The sequence below is a fragment of the Bombina bombina genome, chromosome 5 (assembly GCF_027579735.1).
Source record: "Bombina bombina isolate aBomBom1 chromosome 5, aBomBom1.pri, whole genome shotgun sequence".
Taxonomy (NCBI): Eukaryota; Metazoa; Chordata; class Amphibia; order Anura; family Bombinatoridae; genus Bombina; species Bombina bombina.
Window position 1 is genome coordinate 1,156,429,684 of NC_069503.1, and position 25,389 is coordinate 1,156,455,072.

Genomic DNA, 25,389 nt, shown 5'->3' on the forward strand with positions numbered 1-25,389 from the left:
TAAGGCAACTTAACAATAGGGAGGAATATTCCATCCTTAAAGGTGACCCCACCTCTGTCTTCAGGAGGGAGCTTGTGGATCTTTTGGATGAGGGTGTGGAATCAGGGTTCATTGATCCAACTACCTTTGCATACCTGGTCCCTGATTTTCCTAAAATTCCTGCCTTCCACCATTTTCCTAAGGTCCACAAGTCCCTCTTTGAAGTTAAAGGTCGCCCAATTGTAAGTGGGGTTGATTCCCTGCTGTGCAATTTATCTGAGTGGGTGGACAGCATCCTACAGCCAATGGTTATTTCATTACCCTCGCATTTGCGAGATACTAAACATGTTTTACAGTTAATGAAAAATGTAGTCTGGACATCACAATCCAGATGGTTAACTGTGGATGCTGTCTCACTCTACTCCTGTATACCCCATGACACAGGTTTGAAGGCAATTTGTTTTTTCTTAGACAACTTTGGTAATTACACTGAAGATTTCAATTGTTTCATTGTGAAAGTTGTGGGGTTCCTCCTTACACACAATTTTTTTGTGTTCGAGGGGGTGTACTATCTCCAAAGGTGTGGAACAGCGATGGGGGCTAAATTTGCCCCATCCTATGCTAATCTGTTCCTAGGATTCTGGGAGTTCTTCCACATCTTTGGAGATAGTAACCCTTTCCGTGTCTATATATCTACATATCGAAGATATATAGACGATCTGATCTTCATATGGACAGGAACCCAACTACAAGCTTTAGAATTCTGTTCAACCCTAAATTCAAATGACATGAATCTCAAATTTACATTTGAATTTAATGACATAAGTGCTAATTTTTTAGATCTTACCCTTATAGGGCTCCCAGATGGCAGAGTTAAAACAGTTTCCTATAGGAAACCCATCTCAGGGAATGCAGTCCTATTTGGGACTAGCTGCCATCCGAAACATGTCCCAGAAGCAATTGCTAAAGGGGAGATGATCAGATTAAAAAGAAACTGTTCAGATGACAGCGACTTCAAGACTTTAGCCAGGGACCTTGAATCTAGGCTTCAACAACGCAGATATCCAAAAAAAGCCATTTGTAAGGCCAAACATTTGGTGAGCTCCAAAACCAGAGATAGCCTTCTGGTAGATAGACAAATAAATGATTCTAAGCCCTTTGATGGAGTGACGTTTGTCACCACTCACAGTGGACAATACAATGACATTTGTTCCATTATACGCAAGCACTTTAAAATCCTCAATGCAGATGATAAACTAATTGAAATGGTTAAAAGTGGTGTTAGGTGTGCATATAGGAAAGGTCCCACACTGGGCTCCCAGCTATCTCCAACTATGTTGCCCACTAAGACTAATGATGCTTGTGCGTGGATCAGACATCAGGGCATGCATAAATGCGGCCACAGAAAATGCAAACCGTGTGACTTTGTACGCACTGGAAATACATTTACAAGTTATGTTACAGGGAAAACATTTAACATCAAAACACTCTTAAATTGCACATGTACTAATGTGATTTATGTACTTAACTGCTCCTCATGTAAAATTCAATACATAGGTCTCACCTCCAGAGATGTAAACACCAGAATTAGGGAACACCTTTCCTCTTTTACTACAGTTAAATCGAGTACCCCTGTAGTCCAGCATTTCGGGGTCTACCATGGAGGGAACCTTTCTTCCTTTTCTTGGAGTGCTATAGAAAGGGTTCACAGACCTAAAAGGGGAGGTTCCATAGATCGCATGCTGGAGTTGAGAGAAGCCCATTGGATTTTTACAATGGGCACTCGTATTCCAAATGGGCTCAACTCCAAGTATGATATCATGAATTTGTGGTAACTGGTTTGGGCTCCTTAGCTCTCTGTGAGCCACTCCTATGCATGTCACATTTACCGGTTTAGGACGCTGTAATCTCTTGCGCTATTCAGGCATTTGATTTCATTTTTTCATATATACTTTACCCTTGGACAATCATGTAACTTAGAAATTTTAACCCATATTATTGCTTATGATTAAGATTTATAATTATGTTATAGGGTTAGGGTCCGCCTGAACAGTATTAGACTTTTCTATGTGTATTACAGGTTTTGACTTTTGAACCCTCATATTCTTTGTTAAAGTGAGAATATCTATAGCTAATATGGTACACATTGTACACAATGTATGTTTTGAGATTTTGCACATTGTATATTGCACTATTTCGATTTTTGGAGGTTTGGTGTGTATTTTTCATTCTGCAATATGCTTATTCCATGTATAAGTTAATTCTGTATTTGTCAAATTCGTCAGGTTTAATTGCTTAGGAGGTTCTGTTTATATTAGTTTTCTTTGTATAGAGTATGTAATCAACAGGTGTGTTCTAACTTTTAACCAATAGGATTTTAGGTATGAGTATTTAGAGAGGTGTGTCACACAGCACTATAGGCTATGACTACGGCTCTCAGCCGAAACGCGTAAGCCAAACAGTGCCACACCTGGTATGCTTTTACTTGTGACTGCCATTCGTTTTTAATCTGAGTTTGAAATAAAGACGTTTTAATTATACTCTCCAGGACTACCGCTTCTCTATATTTCTACATTTTGCCAGTGTATCCTGGACTGTTAAGCTGTTAAGCTGTGGGGAGGTGTGTGCGTGCAGCTAATAGTGATTGGTGATTCTTCAGCATCGGTACTTTCCACGGATTGGTTACTGCTGATTGACGCTCTGACTAGCCAATAGGATCTAGCGCTCATCGAAGAGGAGAGACGCTGTACATCTGCAGACCCACGAGGACGCCAAGCAGCTGAGCCGGTGAAGAAACGAGCACTCGGAGATGGTATAAGGTACCCGTGCATCGTAGATCCCAAAGTGTCCGGTATAGTAAGCAGGCTTGGGCAACAGTGGGGGATTTATTTTGACCAATTCGCCGATGCAGCTACCTATAAAAGTTTCGTTAAGCTGTCATACAGTTTGGAATACACTGCACTATTAACTATCAGCTGACCTTAAGTGGTTTCTCACGCATTTGTTTTAGCACTACTGAGTTCCTTCTTTTGTATGTTTGATTATTTGGGTACTTTACTGGCAGTACCAACACTCAGTAGTAGCGCCCGTTATACACACAAAGTAAAGTCTTAAGCTCCCCACAGTAATATGGACGAAATGGCTCACACCTCTATACACCCTCCTATACAGCAATTTTACTCTCTGATGCCCTATTCAGCAAGATATGAAGGGACTGCTAGTAGTGAAGTGATATTTTCTGAGGACAAAAGTGTACTAGCACTTAGCTCACTCTTTGACATGATGGAAGATCTGCTGATTAAGGAATCCAAACTCCAGTGGGATATTTGGACAATTGAGAAATACCGATCATTACAAATGATCCCCAGAGGTCTACGTATTTTTAAATTTCCAACCTTTGATGTGGACTGTAATGACAAAGACTTTGTGGAAGAATGGAACAAAGTATTATCCAATTGCTCACTTAATCTGATGCTTCTTATGTTACAATACAAAGTTAAGCAACTCGATAAAATCAAGTCAGAAATTGCAGAGTTACAGGCAGAACTTAATTTGCGCAGCACAGTATCTGATTTTGCCAAATTTGACAACATCCTTAGAGGTATCTTAGCTACTAGCAGATCAAATATCATGGAGAGGAAACACACTAAATTTTTGAGAGATAAGAATGATTATCTTAATAATACAGTGTATATATGGAGTAAAAAACAAAGATCTACATTTAGACAAAATCAGCCCAGATTTGGGGGGAGAGGAAGGGGACGTAGGAACAGACACAGACAGATGAATAACAATAGAAATGTAACGTTCTCTGGAAGTGATACTGAGTATAGTACAGATGGTAGTGATGAAATATCAAACATTCAAACATCAAGTGTAACTACCAGTATTAATACTAGTGAACCTCAGTGTATAGGAGAGATACAAAGCAACTCACTACCTGCACAGAGGTCTACAATCACTCCCCCACCACATATAGTAGAGACACCCTATAATATAACTCCCCAAACGAATTTTAACTATTCTATGTATCCTATACCTATATCCCAGCCAGGTCTACATGTTAATGCCACACAAACAGGAAATATAGGCCTTATGGAACAGGTTTTTCCCCAGGACCAGATCCCACACAAAGGGGGAGGGAGGAAGTCCAAAACACAATCTTATCACAACTCACAGGCACAGCAGAGATACCAGCTGAGACAAGTCAAATCAATCACAAAGTACAAATAGATGCTACATATAGTAATGTTATCAACTTGTCATCTACATTGCTTACTGTTGATCAATTAAAAGTACTTAGTCTGGGGCTCAACTTTTCACCTACCAATGACTTCGATGTGTTCAAAACCTTATTGGATCTCAATAAATTTACTAGAAACATAACCTTAAAAAAATATTTTTCATCAACTAGTGAAGCCAGTGATAATGAACAACAGGGGACTTCGACTTATAATGAGTCTCTTTCCTTCTCACAAACATGTGATGTAGTCTCTTTGCAACAATTACAGTCAGAATCTATTCATAACACGCAAGGCACTCTTAATAGAGGCCCCCTGATGAAGGGAAAATCTACTTTTTACCCCATACAGGTTAGGGGTAATGTTATAGAAACTTTTTACAACAGGGTTGAACAAGATCTTATTGCTCTCAAACAGTCCAAGAAACGACCTAAAAGCAACCTAGGTTTCAGGGAAAGAGCAGCAGTCAAAGAGTTAAAAGATAACTCCAGTATCACCATAAGAAAAGCCGATAAAGGAGGTATGACTGTTGTTCTTGACCGTGAAACTTATGTTGCTGAAGCATTAAGGCAACTTAACAATAGGGAGGAATATTCCATCCTTAAAGGTGACCCCACCTCTGTCTTCAGGAGGGAGCTTGTGGATCTTTTGGATGAGGGTGTGGAATCAGGGTTCATTGATCCAACTACCTTTGCATACCTGGTCCCTGATTTTCCTAAAATTCCTGCCTTCCACCATTTTCCTAAGGTCCACAAGTCCCTCTTTGAAGTTAAAGGTCGCCCAATTGTAAGTGGGGTTGATTCCCTGCTGTGCAATTTATCTGAGTGGGTGGACAGCATCCTACAGCCAATGGTTATTTCATTACCCTCGCATTTGCGAGATACTAAACATGTTTTACAGTTAATGAAAAATGTAGTCTGGACATCACAATCCAGATGGTTAACTGTGGATGCTGTCTCACTCTACTCCTGTATACCCCATGACACAGGTTTGAAGGCAATTTGTTTTTTCTTAGACAACTTTGGTAATTACACTGAAGATTTCAATTGTTTCATTGTGAAAGTTGTGGGGTTCCTCCTTACACACAATTTTTTTTTTTTTGTGTTCGAGGGGGTGTACTATCTCCAAAGGTGTGGAACAGCGATGGGGGCTAAATTTGCCCCATCCTATGCTAATCTGTTCCTAGGATTCTGGGAGTTCTTCCACATCTTTGGAGATAGTAACCCTTTCCGTGTCTATATATCTACATATCGAAGATATATAGACGATCTGATCTTCATATGGACAGGAACCCAACTACAAGCTTTAGAATTCTGTTCAACCCTAAATTCAAATGACATGAATCTCAAATTTACATTTGAATTTAATGACATAAGTGCTAATTTTTTAGATCTTACCCTTATAGGGCTCCCAGATGGCAGAGTTAAAACAGTTTCCTATAGGAAACCCATCTCAGGGAATGCAGTCCTATTTGGGACTAGCTGCCATCCGAAACATGTCCCAGAAGCAATTGCTAAAGGGGAGATGATCAGATTAAAAAGAAACTGTTCAGATGACAGCGACTTCAAGACTTTAGCCAGGGACCTTGAATCTAGGCTTCAACAACGCAGATATCCAAAAAAAGCCATTTGTAAGGCCAAACATTTGGTGAGCTCCAAAACCAGAGATAGCCTTCTGGTAGATAGACAAATAAATGATTCTAAGCCCTTTGATGGAGTGACGTTTGTCACCACTCACAGTGGACAATACAATGACATTTGTTCCATTATACGCAAGCACTTTAAAATCCTCAATGCAGATGATAAACTAATTGAAATGGTTAAAAGTGGTGTTAGGTGTGCATATAGGAAAGGTCCCACACTGGGCTCCCAGCTATCTCCAACTATGTTGCCCACTAAGACTAATGATGCTTGTGCGTGGATCAGACATCAGGGCATGCATAAATGCGGCCACAGAAAATGCAAACCGTGTGACTTTGTACGCACTGGAAATACATTTACAAGTTATGTTACAGGGAAAACATTTAACATCAAAACACTCTTAAATTGCACATGTACTAATGTGATTTATGTACTTAACTGCTCCTCATGTAAAATTCAATACATAGGTCTCACCTCCAGAGATGTAAACACCAGAATTAGGGAACACCTTTCCTCTTTTACTACAGTTAAATCGAGTACCCCTGTAGTCCAGCATTTCGGGGTCTACCATGGAGGGAACCTTTCTTCCTTTTCTTGGAGTGCTATAGAAAGGGTTCACAGACCTAAAAGGGGAGGTTCCATAGATCGCATGCTGGAGTTGAGAGAAGCCCATTGGATTTTTACAATGGGCACTCGTATTCCAAATGGGCTCAACTCCAAGTATGATATCATGAATTTGTGGTAACTGGTTTGGGCTCCTTAGCTCTCTGTGAGCCACTCCTATGCATGTCACATTTACCGGTTTAGGACGCTGTAATCTCTTGCGCTATTCAGGCATTTGATTTCATTTTTTCATATATACTTTACCCTTGGACAATCATGTAACTTAGAAATTTTAACCCATATTATTGCTTATGATTAAGATTTATAATTATGTTATAGGGTTAGGGTCCGCCTGAACAGTATTAGACTTTTCTATGTGTATTACAGGTTTTGACTTTTGAACCCTCATATTCTTTGTTAAAGTGAGAATATCTATAGCTAATATGGTACACATTGTACACAATGTATGTTTTGAGATTTTGCACATTGTATATTGCACTATTTCGATTTTTGGAGGTTTGGTGTGTATTTTTCATTCTGCAATATGCTTATTCCATGTATAAGTTAATTCTGTATTTGTCAAATTCGTCAGGTTTAATTGCTTAGGAGGTTCTGTTTATATTAGTTTTCTTTGTATAGAGTATGTAATCAACAGGTGTGTTCTAACTTTTAACCAATAGGATTTTAGGTATGAGTATTTAGAGAGGTGTGTCACACAGCACTATAGGCTATGACTACGGCTCTCAGCCGAAACGCGTAAGCCAAACAGTGCCACACCTGGTATGCTTTTACTTTTTACTTGTGACTGCCATTCGTTTTTAATCTGAGTTTGAAATAAAGACGTTTTAATTATACTCTCCAGGACTACCGCTTCTCTATATTTCTACATTTTGCCAGTGTATCCTGGACTGTTAAGCTGTTAAGCTGTGGGGAGGTGTGTGCGTGCAGCTAATAGTGATTGGTGATTCTTCAGCATCGGTACTTTCCACGGATTGGTTACTGCTGATTGACGCTCTGACTAGCCAATAGGATCTAGCGCTCATCGAAGAGGAGAGACGCTGTACATCTGCAGACCCACGAGGACGCCAAGCAGCTGAGCCGGTGAAGAAACGAGCACTCGGAGATGGTATAAGGTACCCGTGCATCGTAGATCCCAAAGTGTCCGGTATAGTAAGCAGGCTTGGGCAACAGTGGGGGATTTATTTTGACCAATTCGCCGATGCAGCTACCTATAAAAGTTTCGTTAAGCTGTCATACAGTTTGGAATACACTGCACTATTAACTATCAGCTGACCTTAAGTGGTTTCTCACGCATTTGTTTTAGCACTACTGAGTTCCTTCTTTTGTATGCTGGATACACTTAACAAGAGAAAACATAATTTATGCTTACCTGATAAATTTATTTCTCTTGTAGTGTATCCAGTCCACAGCCCGCCCTGTCACTTTAAGGCAGGTAATTTTTCGATTAAACTACAGTCACCACTGCACCCTATGGTTTTCCTTTCTCTGCATGTTTTCGGTCGAATGACTGGTAATGGCAGTTAGGGGAGGAGCTATATAGCAGCTTTGCTGTGGGTGGACTCTTGCAGCTTCCTGTTGGGAAGGAGAATATATCCCATAAGTAATGGATGATCCGTGGACTGGATACACTACAAGAGAAATAAATTTATCAGGTAAGCATAAATTATGTTATTTAGTACATCCTACTCGCTACAATTTAAAAAAATTGTTAATATTTTAAAGAAACATCTTCATTTAATTGAGAGCGACCCAGCACTTATTCAGGTAGCAAAAAATTGTAACTTTGTATCTAAGAAACCTGTTAACCTAGGGTCCCAGTTGTCACCGAGCCTGGTATTAGAAAACAAACCGAAAACTTGGCTACACTCAAGGGGCATTAGGGAGGGAGTTTAGATCTACCTACACCGGTAAAGTGTTTCTTTTCATGCTACACATAGAACTAAATGGGTTGTGTAATAATAGCATGTAACCTTTGTCACCACCAATAAGTGGGTCAAACGTCACGTGAACGACATAAGAGAATCCGTGAACACTTGAAGGATGTAGAAAATTATCATAAAGAATCTGCAACAGCTAAACACTTTAATAAGATACATATTTCTAATAAACAGTAAAAATGATTGAAACAATCAAAACACACACAAGAGGGGGAGATAGATATAGATTCCTCACAAAATGTGAACTATATTGGATCTACAAGTTAGGTACTAGATTCCCAAATGGAATGAACATGGAGTGGGACATTTCATACTTCCCAAGATAGATTGAATGAAACGGAAATTGAATGTTGTTGGATATCATTCCATAGAATTGATTCAATAAAATACGTAAAAATATAAAAAACATAATAATTGTGGCAGTATGCACCATTCACTTATAAATGTAATATAACTTCTGAACATAAGTATACTATTCAGCAATAATTCATTTTTTATACTATTTAAGTAATTGGTTAATTTCGCAAGGGTGCAATTTTGGCTTTTTATTCATTATTACCTATAATCATCTTTTGTAAATATACTTTTTGTTATTCAGTTTTTAACATAAGTTAATACCATTTTAGCCTCCATATAAATATGTCTCTTTCACTGTTAATGTGGAAATCTATACACCACGCCTCTGTCATTCTATTGGTGGCTTAAGAATATTAATAGGTATCAATGACTAAGCGCTAGTGTAGCGAAAACATGTCAGGAAAGTTTGTCCTTGATGCACTGCATGACTGACAGGTTTTTAAGCTTTCCCCAATAAAGATGACTACTTTTTAACCGGCTGTCTTCCAGAGTGCCAGAACTATTTCTTCTTTTAAAAAGTCTTTAACCCCTTCATGCCGGGACTTATTTGTCTACATCAGAACTTTTAGTAAAAATTGAAATCACGCAATCGTTCATGCGCTTGTGTGATTTCAATGATGGAATCTGGTCATGACACTAGGCACGCCCTCCAGCCTGCGATCCCATTGTGCTAAAGCTTCAATATAGTCAAAAGGCTAGGACTTTCCATGCCGTCCTAGCCGCGCTAAAGCCCAAGCGCAGTTCGGACGGCATAGAACTTCCTTACGACGGGAAGGGGTTAATACACAATTGAAGGGGCTCAGGGCTAAGGGGGTTAATGTCACTTCCACATTCTGTTAATACTCACTGGGGAAGGAGCTAAAATGATAGATCGAGTTCTATTGGTTGGTTGTGCTGTCTGAATTCAGCAGCTGGGTTTTATTAGAAAAAAAAAACTTTATGTAAATGCTGGTGATTTTTCTCTCTTTTTCTCTCATCTTTCATTACTTAAAGATGAACATCTATAAATCTGAGCGCCTTCTATTTCCCCCTTTTTCTTCTACACCCTAATTCTCACTTACTATAGATAACTGGCACGGTGCCTGGATGTTAGATTTGACTAAGAACTCTTCCTGCCATGTCACTTACTCCCACAAAACACAACTGAGATTAAAATTCACTCACTTATTTCCCACCATGACTACTAAAACGTTATCCTCTCTGGTCACCCACTGCAATCTATAATGAGACTCTGTCACATTGTTCTACACCTACTGCCCATTTCTGCCAGCCCTTCTGATGGCCATAAAAAGCATTGTACCCACTTGTATATCTCTGCCCTTGTCTGTAAATACTGTCCTACCTGCTGCTTCTCTGCCTGAGACCTTTACTCACTACTTGCTCACACTTCTATCTGCAGGGTGTTTCCTGAACTCTCTGTCTCTCTCAGGAAGACTTGCCTGTACCTTTCAAGCATGCCTTAAAATCATTTGCATTCAGGGATGTATACAATCCACATTGCATCTACCTAATTATTTCATTTTTGCTTAGGGAACACCAGAAAACCTTGGGATAAACCAGCGAGCACTGCAAGCTTTGTACAAGGAGATGGATGCCAGGAAGGGTCTGTGGGATTATACTGTGACCCTCAGTATTGTGGAGATCTACAACGAGGTCATTAGGTGAGTGTCACTGCAAAGACACCATAAGTGCACAAGGCAGATCTGGAGATTGTGTGCCTGTGCACTGCTGCTAATCTTTATTCTGTTTATTAGACATTTATGTAGCACCCTATAGAACAACTATGCTAAACTGTACATTTACCAGGATTTAGTTATTAATGTTTATAAGATCTGTAGGGATGAGATAATGAATGCTGCCACACTTACATATATTGTGCTGTAACAACTGTGTGCAGGAAGCACAAGCAAAACAATAATAAGTCTCCTGTAAGGAGCTGCCTTTTAGCTCATGAAGATGGCGAAACACACTTTTTGCTGTTTGCTGCAGGGACCTTCTCTGTAATGAGCCACAGGAAAAGCTGGATATTAAACTGCACCCAGACGGAAGTGGCCAACTTCATGTCCCAGGACTGACCAGCACAGAAGTCAGCAGCTTCCGGCACATTAAAAAGGTAGAAAACTCCTGTTCAAGGGACCTAATGCCATACAGCATGGTTCTTAGGTGCTGGGTTTGCCAGTAGACATGGTAAGCAAGTGTTTATTGTAGATTCCACTGTAGGTGGCATCACTCAATATCAGAGGTATCAAGACTTTACAATGCAATCTATATGAGGTGGTCTGACTACATGATGGGGCTGGCATGAGGTGGTCTACATGATTTGGTCTGCATGAGAGCACTACATGAGGTGGTCTACATGATCTGGTCTGCATGAGAGCGCTACATGAGGTGGTCTACATGATTTGGTCTGCATGAGAGCGCTACATGAGGTGGTCTACATGATTTGGTCTGCATGAGAGCGCTACATGAGGTGGTCTACATGATTTGGTCTGCATGAGAGCGCTACATGAAGTGGTCTGCATGATTTGGTCTGCATGAGAGCGCTACATGAGGTGGTCTACATGATTTGGTCTGCATGAGAGCGCTACATGAGGTGGTCTGCATGATTTGGTCTGCATGAGAGCGCTACATGAGGTGGTCTACATGATGGGCTCTGCATGAGAGCGCTACATGAGGTGGTCTACATGATTTGGTCTGCATGAGAGCGCTACATGAGGTGGTCTACATGATTTGGTCTGCATGAGAGCGCTACATGAGGTGGTCTACATGATGGGCTCTGCATGGGTGCAAGCAACATATAAGAACATTGGAGTGTTGGGTTAAAAAATAAACGTTCAGAATGTTGTAAAGTGAATGTGCCAAATAACCTTCCCCTGTGATAATCCTCCAGTTCACAGTTCTGGGAACTAGAGATCCTTGCTGTAGATAGACACCCTTTTCCTCATAGCAAAACCATGAATGTCCTGACCATGAGTCACTCCCATTCGCAGGTTAAAGTATCTGTTGTTACAGGGCCATGGAATAAATACATGAAACTTTCCTTGTTTATATAAAGGGTACAATTGTTACAAACTTTACACTTCACTTTACTGACCTTTCTCCTGGTCTCATTTGTTGAGCTATACATCCTTTTCATGAGAACATACTGAGGTAGAGTTAGTAATGTGCATGTAACTTGTGCACCATATCTTTAACAGTTATACTATAGTGCCCTCTTTGAAAAGAGCAAATTCTTAACAAAGGATACAAAGAGAAATATTTAAATGTAATAATAGAAGTATATTGAAAATAATATAGAAATTGTATTCTTAATCATGAAAACTAGCATTTCTGGGCCCAGGAAGAAATCTGTGATTCTGGCAATAAAGCCAGCAGGTTACCCCCTACCCACTCTTGATGATAAATGTTACTTGTATCTCTACTTAGCTTCTATCTAAAGGAAAGAAGAACCGAGCCACATTCTGTACTAACATGAATGAAAGGAGCTCACGGTCCCACGCACTGCTCACCGTAACCATTACTGGGAAGGACCTCACCACAGGGACCACTACCAGTGGTAGGTACTGAGGGACAGTGGTTAGACTTCAACACAGGGACCACCACTAGAAGTAGGCATGGAGGGACAGCTGTCTCCGTTTGTTTGTGCTGGTGCTGATGGATTTTTTATCCTTTTTGTAAATAGAGCTTTGAGATTTTATTACTACTTCAAAGAGACTCTTTTCCCCCTTTTTTTGATGGAGGGACAGTGGTTAGACTTCACCACAGGGATTATCTGCATATCGTATTACCTTTACAATAGGGATATACCCTGTGAATAATAGGGGTGCTATTTAGCTGTTGTGAGAATCTGGTTGTGTATAATCAGTATATACAAAATTAAATAAAAATAAAATAATTATGAATAGAAATAATAAGAAACAAAATGTTAGTGAAAGAAGTCACCCAGCAGTAACCATTTTTACTATATGCAGTAGTTCATCTGTAGCTGTCCAACCGTGCCAGACAATCTGTTGGGAACTTCCTTCTGAAATGAACAGTAAGTCCTTGTGCTTGGGGTGGTCCTAAGACTGGATCTTATGTGAGGCAGCACTTCTCCTAATGTATTCCAAATCGATCACTCTTCCTGTGTATAAGAAAAATCACACAAACCAGAGGGCACCTCCTAGTGAAACTCAGTTGTGATCAAAGATGATATTCACATTACACAATTGTTAATCGTACTCGCAAACATGGCAGCACCCGATGTGCTTAGTGACGCAGACTGGGATCTCTCAGTGTCCCATCTCACTGGCTAAGGCCATGGGATGGTATCCCTCTGCTCCCTCCAACACAGGATGCAAAAGAATAAAAAGGTCTCGGGCTTTCAATAGAAGTGTAAAATTATTTTAATAAAAATATACATAACTTAAGGGCTGTGCAATACCCAAAAGCTATAAAAACAGTCGCTACGCGTTTCTCAGCTATAACCAGCGGTTTCCTCAGGCATCTGTCTTGTGTGGAATGCACAAGCTTTTAAATATCTTACAACCTATCAGATGATAGCATTTATACACACACACCCCTTAGCAGGTGTTACATTCAATTCTATTTGATTATTAACATGCAACATTTGTATCATTATGTCAATAAATCAAAATCATTTTTATACAGTTTCTTTCAGCAAGCACTATTTAACATTTTTCCTACAATCTCCTATGTTCAAATCATGAAATATTAACACGCCCACAATTGTCTTTTATGAATGAATTGTGTAATCCAAGTATGTAATATGTTTGATTGGCACTCTCTCCACTGTGATTATCATTGTATCAGTTGTATTACAGTGTTACATTAGACTCAGAACTCTTCTGCTTTGCCTATTAAATCCTTAATTCACTTACTTATTGCCCACCTTGACTACTGTAACTCTATCCTTTCTGGTCACCCATTACAATCTATCATGAGACTCTGACACATCTTCCTTGCACATCGTTCTACACCTGCAGACCGTTTCTGCCAGCCCCTCTGATGGTTTCCCTTCGCCTCACCCTAAAATGCAAGGCCATAAATAGCATTATACTCACTTATAAATCTCTGTACTTGTCTGTAATTACTGTCCTACCTGTCTGAGACCTACTTCTGTAGTCATCGCTCACTACTTCCTCACCCGGTTGTATTACATCTGATATTAGCTGAAAGAAACATGATAATCACAGTGGATAGGATTTATTACATACTTGTATTATTATGATTATTCCATAAAAAGACAATTGTGGGCATGTACATATTTCATGCTTTGAACAAAGCAGATTGTAGGAAAATTTTAAATAGTGCTTGCTGAAAGAAACTGTATAAAAATGATTTTGATATATTGACATAATGATACAAATGTTGCGTGTTAATTAATAATCAAATAGAATTGAATGTAACACCTGCTAAGGGGTGTGTGTATAAATGCTATTATCTGATAGATTGTAAAATATTTAAAAGCTTGTACATTCAAGGGTCGTGGCTAAGCAAGGAACATGGCCGGTCGCAATTTCTGAGGCTTCAAAAGAAGACTAAGAAATTCACCATATATCGCTTGAAATGCCCAGCATCTTACGTTCATACAGCTATATACTGAAGCCTAATTACCTACTAAACAGAATACTATGAACATTTAGCTAGGCTGTTCCTTTTTTTCACTCTCTACTGACTAAGAGTTAGACTACTAACGACAGGAACCTGTCTCATAGGCAAATATGGAGGAGTTACACTGCCTAATATTTACTTGGTTGAAGAATTTCGAGAAGGTATATTGCATGAAAATAGAGGACCTAAGATCTGTATTAAGGTCAGAGGTGGAGCTCACGGATAGACACCCGCACCAAACAGGTCCCTCTATGACAATTCCGACCAACCAAAATGAGTCGAGACCTAAATCTCTAAAATCCTCTCATTTCTCAATTCGGGAGCTGACTCCGATGGTAGAACTAGAACCGGACCCACACGAATCACAGTTACCTCAAGTTTCTACGACCGATGAAGTTAGGCCATGGAGGAGCTCCCTGCTGTTAATATGGAGTGCAGGCATCAGGGAGGAAACAGCTAAGAGTGAAAGAGCCCTCTGTAAAAGAAAATCGGCATGGATCTTGGGGGTTGTGTTGGAGGATGCGGCCGGCCCTCTGATGCATCGCCCTGATCTGACCTTACTAGAACATCTGCTCAGCAAATGGCTCTGGTCTTGGCGACACTGGCTTTCAAGCTACTCACCAACAAAAGGTGGTCTCTCAATGGCAGGGATCTGCAGTTTCCCCACCTTGACCCGATCGTTGTGCTGCCATAAATCTGGCATTGGGTAAGGTCTCTTGAGATACCTTATTTCTCTGCAGAGCTCTACTCCCGAGACACTGACTTCTCCATTATCCCATCGATGATGACAGTAATGTCCGAAATTGGATCTTCTAATGCATAAGTCCGTTTTACTTTTTTCAACATCTGAGAACTGTATGTCTTATACCTCCATATCTAACTCTTGTCCTGCTCATGTATGTTTTAAATATCTTCATTGAAAGCCTAGATAGAGGATAGTTATTGGGTTGATTAGACTGAAGGTCTTATTTTATGTATGTTTTTATTCTTTCTAATACAATGTGGGGGATTATTTGATTATTAACATGCAACATTTGTATCATTATGTAAATAAATCAAAATCATTTTTATACAGTTTCTTTCAGCAAGCACTATTTAACATTTATCCTACAATCTCCTATGTTCAAATCATGAAATATTAACACGCCCACAATTGTCTTTTATGAATGAATCGTGTAATCCAAGTATGTAATATGTATGATTGGCACTCTCTCCACTGTGATTATCATTGTATCAGTTGTATTACAGTGTTACATTAGACTCAGAACTCTTCTGCTTTGCCTATTAAATCCTTAATTCACTTACTTATTGCCCACCTTGACTACTGTAACTCTATCCTTTCTGGTCACCCATTACAATCTATCATGAGACTCTGACACATCTTCCTTGCACATCGTTCTACACCTGCAGACCGTTTCTGCCAGCCCCTCTGATGGTTTCCCTTCGCCTCACCCTAAAATGCAAGGCCATAAATAGCATTATACTCACTTATAAATCTCTGTACTTGTCTGTAATTACTGTCCTACCTGCCTGAGACCTACTTCTGTAGTCATCGCTCACTACTTCCTCACACGGTTGTATTACATCTGATATTAGCTGAAAGAAACATGATAATCACAGTGGATAGGATTTATTACATACTTGTATTATTATGATTATTCCATAAAAAGACAATTGTGGGCGTGTACATATTTCATGCTTTGAACAAAGCAGATTGTAGGATAAATGTTAAATAATGCTTGCTGAAAGAAACTGTATAAAAATGATTTTGATATATTGATATATAATGATACAAATGTTGCGTGTTAATTAATAATCAAATAGAATTGAATGTAACACCTGCTAAGGGACGTGTGTATAAATGCTATAATCTGATAGATTGTAAGATATTTAAAAGCTTGTACATTCGAGGGGCGTGGCTAAGCAAGAAACATGGCCAGTCGCAATTTCTGAGGCTTCAAAAGAAGACTAAGAAATTCACCATATATCGCTTGAAATGCCCAGCATCTTACATTCATACAGCTATATACTGAAGCCTAATTACCTACTAAACAGAATACTATGAACATTTAGCTGGGCTGTTCCTTTTTTTCACTCTCTACTGACTCTCGCTAGAAGGCGGCCTACTATGCATTCCTTCAACCCATCCCCCGGCAGCATGGGTTAAGCTGCAAACGCACTAAAACACTAAACAACAACGGGGACTAAAACAGGATAAGAGTTAGACTACTAATGACAGGAACCTGTCTCATAGGCAAATATGGAGGAGCTACACTGCCTAATATTTACTTGGTTGAAGAATTTCGAGAAGGTATATTGCATGAAAATAGAGGACCTAAGATCTGTATTAAAGTCAGAGGTGGAGCTCACGGATAGACACCCGCACCAAACAGGTCCCTCTATGACAATTCCGACCATCCAAAATGAGTCGAGACCTAAATCTCTAAAATCCTCTCATTTCTCAATAGGGGAGCTGACTCCGATGGTAGAACTAGAACCGGACCCACACGAATCACAGTTACCTCAAGTTTCTACGACCGATGAAGTTAGGCCATGGAGGAGCTCCCTGCTGTTAATATGGAGTGCAGGCATCAGGGAGGAAACAGCTAAGAGTGAAAGAGCCCTCTGTAAAAGAAAATCGGCATGGATCTTGGGGGTTGTGTTGGAGGATGCGGTCGGCCCTCTGATGCATCGCCCTGATCTGACCTTACTAGAACATCTGCTCAGCAAATGTCTCCGGTCTTGGCGACACTGGCTTTCAAGCTACTCACCAACAAAAGGTGGTCTCTCAATGGCAGGGATCTGCAGTTTCCCCACCTTGACCCGATCATTGTGCTGCCGTAAATCTGGTATTGGGTAAGGTCTCTTGAGATACCTTATTTCTCTGCGGAGCTCTACTCCCGAGACACTGACTTCTCCATTATCCCATCGATGATGACAGTAATGTCCGAAATTGGATCTTCTAATGCATAAGTCCTTTTTTTCAACATCTGAGAACTGTATGTCTTATACCTCCATATCTAACTCTTGTCCTGCTCATGTATGTTTTAAATATCTTCATTGAAAGCCTAGATAGAGGATAGTTATTGGGTTGATTAGACTGAAGGTCTTATTTTATGTATGTTTTTATTCTTTCTAATACAATGCGGGGGATAATTCAGGGGTCTATGGTCATATTGTAACCTACGATACACCTGCATCACATAGATAGATCTACTACAATCTTTTCATTCCATTTAGTAACAGATAAATAGTAACACGTAGTTAGTACTTTGGGAGACACGAAGGGCACAACAGGACTAACCTATGCATCATTATGCTCCCTCTTATTTTATGTCTGTATTATAGCATGATGTAATAAGGGACTTTGATGTATATATTATATTGGAAATACATGTTAACATTGCAATGTATGTGACTTTATCTAGGATGTGCAGATTAACCTGTAGTGTAATGCTTACACGTATTTATAATATTGTTCACCTACTCTGTTTAGCCCCCGCTTGTAGACCAACTATTTTTTGCGATATTGTATAGCTTTGAGCCACTCGCCCACGCTTATAGGTACTTTATTATTTATGTTCGACAGTAACTAGCTTATTGGTTTCCATAATGACAGAACATATACCATACACTATATGCAAATGCAACTAATTCCTGTGGAACTCATTTTTAAGCTACCTATATCTTGATTAGTTTGCTATATTTATTTGAGCCTTTTGCGATATCTCTAAGCCCTATGTATATATATATATATATATACCTGTATCACCCAAGATCTCAATACTCTCCACTAGGATAGTTTTGAAGTATACGCCAGTTCTGTAGTACATACCTCTAGCGTAGTTTATGGTCAGATATTGTATTAAGTATATCCCCTCTACTCTTTTATGGTGCAAATACCCCTTCCCTCATATTCTAAAACCCTTTCTCGCCTCCCCCCCATTTAGAGTGGCTCTCGCCCGCTGTTAAATTCCCCTATACCCACCATCAGATGGTACCTGATACGCCACTATTCCATGCAATCTTAGATTACTCTTTTTTATTTTTTCTCTTACAACTGGAATAGAGGTACCTCTCTATTAGTAATTCTAGGAGTACAAAAAAAAAAAAAGACAGAGATCTCTCCAAACAGTCAAAATGGATATATAACTAATATTTTAAAATGAGTGGCGCTACCAAGCAGAGGGATAGATTCTATCTATAGCATACAATATATGTATATAATAATAAAAAAACAATAGTACTCTATTCAGTGTAACAATTAATGTTTAATGTCTACACCTATAAACGTTAAAAATTCTTACATGTAAAATAACACTAAATAAATATTGTAAGGTTGTGGCCACAACCAAGTATAATGAACAATCCTAAAAAGACAATACGGTGTCTAAAGATAAAATAAGCAACTGAATATACAAATTATATTAGTTTCCTAAAGTGCTCCTGTGCAATGGTTATATCCGAATAAATGTGAATACCCAGATTAATATACAATAGTTACCTAGTATCAAACAATTGTTGCCTGAACACAGTAATGTGAAAAATAGCTGAATAACATTAAGTGAGAAAGACACATATGTATCAGTGAAGCTAATTCGATATCTCAATTTCAAACAAAAAACGATCAAGTAGGAAATATCAGCATTCACTAAAATCTTAGTTATATAACATTCATTGTGATCCAAATTGTGAAATCCGTGTAGGTTAACGGTTCCAAAAGTCCCTTGATTAGGGTTAAGTCTCTATATAGAGTAAGTGTAGATTAATAGTCTCGCGTGGCTGTCAAGTCTGTTCCTTAATAACACCTTGTGAAATTGTATGTGAACAAGTGACATATATCCTTAAATGTATTAAATGAGCAAGTTCCTTGACCGGTCAAGTTAATCCGTGTGTCCAGGACAGTCAATGATTAACGACAGGTGGCTTACAAACTCTGCTGTGTGGCAGACTTACCTAGCTGTGTTCCCTGGCCAGCGTTTGCTCCATGCGTGGCGGAAGTACTCACAGCGTCTTCACTGCCTATCACAGCTGGGTCCGTTTGTAGTGTGACAGCCTGTCAGATGATCGCGTCTTGCAGTAATGTCTTCGATCTATTCGGCTTTCCTTTATCCAAGTCCTGCAATCCGTCTGATGGTTAAGAAGTGATTGAATCTCCACAGTATTACTTTTACACGTTTCAGCACTGAAGTGCCTTTATCAAGATAATTTTGTGGAGTCGATTTGTTCTTTTTATGCGGTCTTGAGTGCCCGTATGTAGTACACGTATGTGAGCTGGATCTTAAAGCCGTATTAGCTTTGTATATAGTCTTTGCATCATTAGTAGATTATTTACTTTTCAGCAAGGGGTTATACTAGACTATAATTAGGCAATTGTTAATACACTCAGTTATATTTAGGTTAGGGTATACAAATGATATAACTGGATCACTAATGGAATTATAACAAGGGATAATAACACTTTGTTTATATACAAATGAAAAAACAAACAAATGATCTACTATGTGAATTGTAGCAATAATGCTCATCTATTAAGTTGGGTATTTATATATCCTTATAAAAAGAGATACACGATTATTTGATTATGATATACATATATGCTTATTGCTAGAAAGGGGACATTCATTAAACGTAGACTGATAGAATCAAAAAGTTTTTTCTGAATCAAATGAATGTGAGTTTTATTCAAGTGTTTCCAAGTTAGTTAAAATACAATGGGGATGTTAGAATAATTATAAATAGAGCAGAGAGACTTAATTAAATGGGTTTCAATCCAGTTCTAAATTAAGCCCCCCTGGGGTTAATGATGCAAAATTTACAATAAGTTCTGCCTCAGTGTGTAATAGTTTCTTGGTTAGGTTCCCACCTCTTCTTGTAGTGATCTTCCTTAGTCCCCAATATAATAATCCCTTTGGGTTTTGATTATAGGCTTTTTTAAAGTGTAGGGAGAGTAAATGGTCTTTAAATCCTCTTTCTATGTTATTTAGGTGCGGTCTGATCCTATCCCTTAGCAGTTGTCCCGTTTGACCTAAATACTGTCTCTTACAGGGACATTGGATAATATATACTACGTTTACATCAGAGCCTTATTCTTAATTTAAAATCTGAATTAGTGGACTCCACCATTTTACATCTGATACTAAAGCTACACGCCTTACATTTATGGCATGGAAAGAAACCTTCAAGGGCATTACCTAATACATCTTTTTTGTTATATTGCCTTTATTAAACTCACTGGGAGACAGTATAGATTTGAGATTTCTTGACTTGCGGTAGATAATCTTGGGCTTTGATTGTGTTATCTCACTTAAAAAGGGATCTTTTTGGACAGAGTGCCAATGTTTGTATTGAACTTTCTTAATAAGTCTGAAGTCTGAATTGTACTGGGTAATAAATGTGACATCATTTCTTCCCTCTTGTTTATGAGGAATTTTCTTTTCTTTAGATAATAACAGGTCTCTATCATATACCTTAGCATCATTTAGTGCTTCAGAGATCATTACCCTATCATATCCTCTTTCTGCAAATCTCTCCTCTAGAACAGAGGCTTGTACGAGAAAGTCTTCCATATCTGAGCAGTTTTTAAAGTCTTACGCCTAGATTTCTGTGTTAGCCGTCCAAACCAGCGTTAGGGAGACCTAACGCTGGTTTTGGCCGCCCACTGGTATTTAGAGTCAGTCAGGAAAGGGTCTAACGTTCACTTTCCAGCCGTGACTTTTCCATACCGCAGATCCCCTTACGTCAATTGCGTATCCTATCTTTTCAATGGGATCTTTCTAACGCTGGTATTTAGAGTCTTGGCTGAAGTGAGCGTTAGAAATCTAACGACAAGACTCCAGCCGCAGAAAAAAGTCAGGAGTTAAGAGCTTTATGGGCTAACGCCGGTTCATAAAGCTCTTAACTACTGTGCTCTAAAGTACACTAACACCCATAAACTACCTATGTACCCCTAAACCGAGGTCCCCCCACATTGCCGCCACTATAATTACATTTTTTAACCCCTAATCTGCCGACCGTACACCTCCGCAACCTACATTATCCCTATGTACCCCTAATCTGCTGCCCCTAACAGCGCCGGCACCTACATAATATTTATTAACCCCTAATCTGCCCCCCAATGTCGCCGCTACCTACCTACACTTATTAACCCCTAATCTGCCGACCGGACCTCGCTGCCACTATAATAAATGTATTAACCCCTAAACCGCCTCACTCCAGCCTCAAAAACCCTATAATAAATAGTATTAACCCCTAATCTGCCCTCCATAACATCGCTGACACCTAACTTCAAGTATTAACCCCTAATCTGCCGACCGGACCTCACCGCTACTCTAATAAATGTATTAACCCCTAAAGCTAAGTCTAACCCTAACACCCCCCTAAGTTAAATATAATTCAAATCTAGCGAAATAAAATAAATCTTATTAAATAAATTATTCCTATTTAAAGCTAAATACTTACCTGTAAAATAAACCCTATTATAGCTACAATATAAATAATAATTACATTGTAGCTATTTTGGATTAATATTTATTTTACAGGCAACTTTGTATTTTTTTTTTTTTTTTTTTTTTAAATAAGTTTTTTATTGAGGTTTTCATAAAATACAATTGTGAACTAGTGTACAACAAATACAATGAATGGCATATCGTTGAGAATTACAATGCAAGGATATCATAACAATAAGAAACTTTTAAAACCATAGGGAATTTGTAGTACATATGAGAATATGAACCTCTTTTTATCCATTATGTTGCCCTCCACTACTGCCAATGGGTAATTATCAACTCAGTAGAGTGTGAATACTGTAGCGAGGGGATGCTTTCTTATATGCGCGTAATATGATGGACTATACTTGTTGCGGTGAATTGAAAAGAAACTGAAATTTAACATGGGAAAAGAAAAGATGATAAATTAACTTGCAGGGCTGGAGAGGGAAAACAGAGTCAATAATGAGGTGTACTGCAAGACTTGCGAATGAAAAGTGTAAGGGAGGTGCGGCATAGGCAAGATAAGCCGCCTTTTTAACTCTCCTTGCTAAGGAGGTACATTATATGTATGAGGGGGGGAGGTGATAGTACAAATAGCGTAGTGCACACAATACCTTAAAGTCAGGCACAATATCTAGGTGGAGGATCCTGCAGGCAAATCTGTTGCTAGGGTGTACATGGAGTTGAGTCAATTGTGTGGCAAATCATTGTTATACCTGACACAGGAGGGTCTAAAGCTCTAAAATAAAAGATCCAATATGAATTATGGGTTATGAGGCTCAACTGTAGTAGCATGAGGAAAGGAGTTATATACGATAGCAAGAGTGTGGGTCCAGCTCACAATAAAATAACATACTGAATGCTGGAAGAGAGTGTGACATCTCATAAGGCAGGGATGGTCAGGATTACAAGTAGAGAGATATATAGCTAGTATGGTAATGGCATATGTAAATGGAAATGGGCAGATTACGACATAGGCAAGATAAGTCGTGTTGTTAAGTCTTCTAAATAGGAGGTGCATTATTAAGTTATTATTGCTAATAACAGCAGTAACAATAAGAGGGGGTGGGGGGGAGAGGTGGAAGTTTGAATATAGTAATCAGTATATATATAGGGGGCAGGTATCATAATGGGCAGTATATAATAAATGGCTATAATGAGAGTGCTGAATGTAAGATGATTGTATATGAGGGTAGCAACCTGTCGCATAGCTTATAAGTGTAGATTGGGGCTGGCGTCATTCTAATATGAGGAGGAAAAGAGAGCCCTGCTGCCTCGGCCGCGGCAGCCTGACCTCTATTTGATAAAATTATAAGCACAGCCCAAAGGCACATCAAAGCAGAAGACAAGATAATTAGGTCATGTAGGTGTATAGGGATCATTTGAGATGTAAAAGTGATTGTGTATTCAAATGTATACCCTACACTAGATATTTCAAGTTAGTGTAATATACAAGAAAAGATAAAGCTAAGTGCATATAACTATTTGTGACATGGTTATCTCAGCTTCCTATAGACCTAGAAACTTGGAGGGTACCCTTACTGTTCCAGTAACCTAAGAATCACATAGTATATGCATAGCCCACAGCTGGTCTAAATCAATAGAAATTTAACGATCACTAGTGTGAAACTTGAACAAATGTTAACATTGGGAACATTAAAATGACAATATTAAATTATAAACAGCATCATTAAACTAAGATTGTAGAGGCATAATACAAATGTAAGATGAAACAATCAGCCATGATGGCGTTATCTTGAGATAGTCCAGGGGGCAAGATGCACATAAATCAATAACGCAGCAGCTCAAAGTAGTATGCTAAGAGACCTTGAAACATTAGTAGAATAGTAACAACATACTCGCTGTAGACATTTTAGGTATAAGTCCATGAATCCAGCTAAGCTATATGTGGCAGCAGAGCTAGGTATGGTAATCAACATAAATCCTTTAGATCCTATATAATTTTGCAAATGAAATAAACAATCCTCATCCGTAAAGCTTTGTACGCATGTAACAGCTAGACACAGCTGAAAAACTAGTGTCCAGAACTTCGTATAAGTAGAGAGGAAAAATGAGTGTATTATATGCTGTATGCATTATAAGTAAAGGTAATATGGTGATTTAGTAGCCTGTATGCGATACCTGTCCACAAGGAAATAACAGTCTCAAACAGAATCAAACTTTCCTCAGCGCTGCATTGAGAAAAGAGGAAAAAGACTTCCACTATCCAATACCATGCCTGGAGTCAGCCCGTCCAAAGAGTGGTAAGTAATAACAACGCATCAAATGCCAAGAAGACAAGTAGCCAAACTCACTTAAGCCCTGCATCGCAAAACGGCCGCCATCAAGGGAAACCGCATGAGTAAGACCAATCAGCTCTGGATAAATCACGCCTCTGTGTGGCTGACCATTGCGGTGGCTGGGGCTAGACCGCTGGGTGGATGACGGTACAGACATCGGGGCACAAAAAAGAGCATGTACGTTCGTTGCCTTTGTAGCGCGATAAGCGCTGTATACCTCTGGGGTCTTGTAACTGTTGTCATAATTCTTAGGAGAGATCTCTAGTGGCCTGCTCTCCGCTTGTCTGTGTCGCAGCGCCGAGTCAAGCGCTATGTGTGCGGATGTACTAACAGGATGAGTAGCCTCTGGGGGCATTGTGTGTCCAGCCGCGGGTGTCTTGTTTATAGCAGCGTTCCAGAACAGGTAATCCACAGCATGCTCACACTCCTCCACTAAACTGTTGCAATGAGGGGGTAGAGGACGCCGGGGCCCCAAAGCGTCGTACCCTGCCGGGGTAGCCATGTGATTGGGTGAATGAGCAGCATGGTCCGTAGGGGTGCCTTCAATCCTCTTGGATGTCAAAATGGACAGTTGTTCAAATACACTATAGCACCCATCAAGAAAGGTGTATATGTCACTCATAATTTGCTCCGCAGTTTGCATAATTGGAGTGAGCGGAGGGCGCTTGGCTTAGGAATAAAATTGCATTGTATACATATTATAGCAGGAGCAGCTGAAATGTGCGACTGGATAGCTTCATAGTTGGCTCCGCCCCCACTTTGTATTTATTTTAACCAGGTACAATAGCTATTAAATAGTTAATAACTATTTAATAGCTACCTAGTTAAAATAATTACAAAATTACCAGTAAAATAAATCCTAACCTAAGTTACAATTAAACCTAACACTACACTATCAATAAATTAATTAAATAAACTACCTACAATTATCTACAATTAAATCAACAAAGAAAAAAAACACTAAATTACAAAAAATAAAAAAAGATTACAAGAATTTTAAACTAATTACACCTACTCTAAGCCCCCTAAAAAAATAACAAAGCCCCCCAAAATAAAAAAAATGCCCTACCCTATTCTAAAATACAAAGTTTACAGCTCTTTTACCTTACCAGCCCTTAAAAGGGCCTTTTGCGGGGCATGCCCCAAAGAAAACAGCTCTTTTGCATTTAAATAAACATACAATACCCCCCCCAACATTACAACCCACC

The 25,389-nt window shown here is 39.2% G+C and overlaps 1 protein-coding gene across 1 annotated transcript in view; it reads left to right on the forward strand.

Annotated features, from left to right (window-relative positions):
* The window catches only part of LOC128661762 (kinesin-like protein KIFC3), a 344,529-nt gene that overhangs the window by 226,181 nt on the left and 92,959 nt on the right, over positions 1-25,389 (forward strand). The window contains exons 15-17 of the mRNA XM_053715982.1: positions 10,309-10,439; positions 10,768-10,891; positions 12,205-12,334. Of these exons, the coding sequence (XP_053571957.1) occupies positions 10,309-10,439; positions 10,768-10,891; positions 12,205-12,334 (385 nt within the window). The remainder of the gene's footprint in view (positions 1-10,308; positions 10,440-10,767; positions 10,892-12,204; positions 12,335-25,389) is intronic.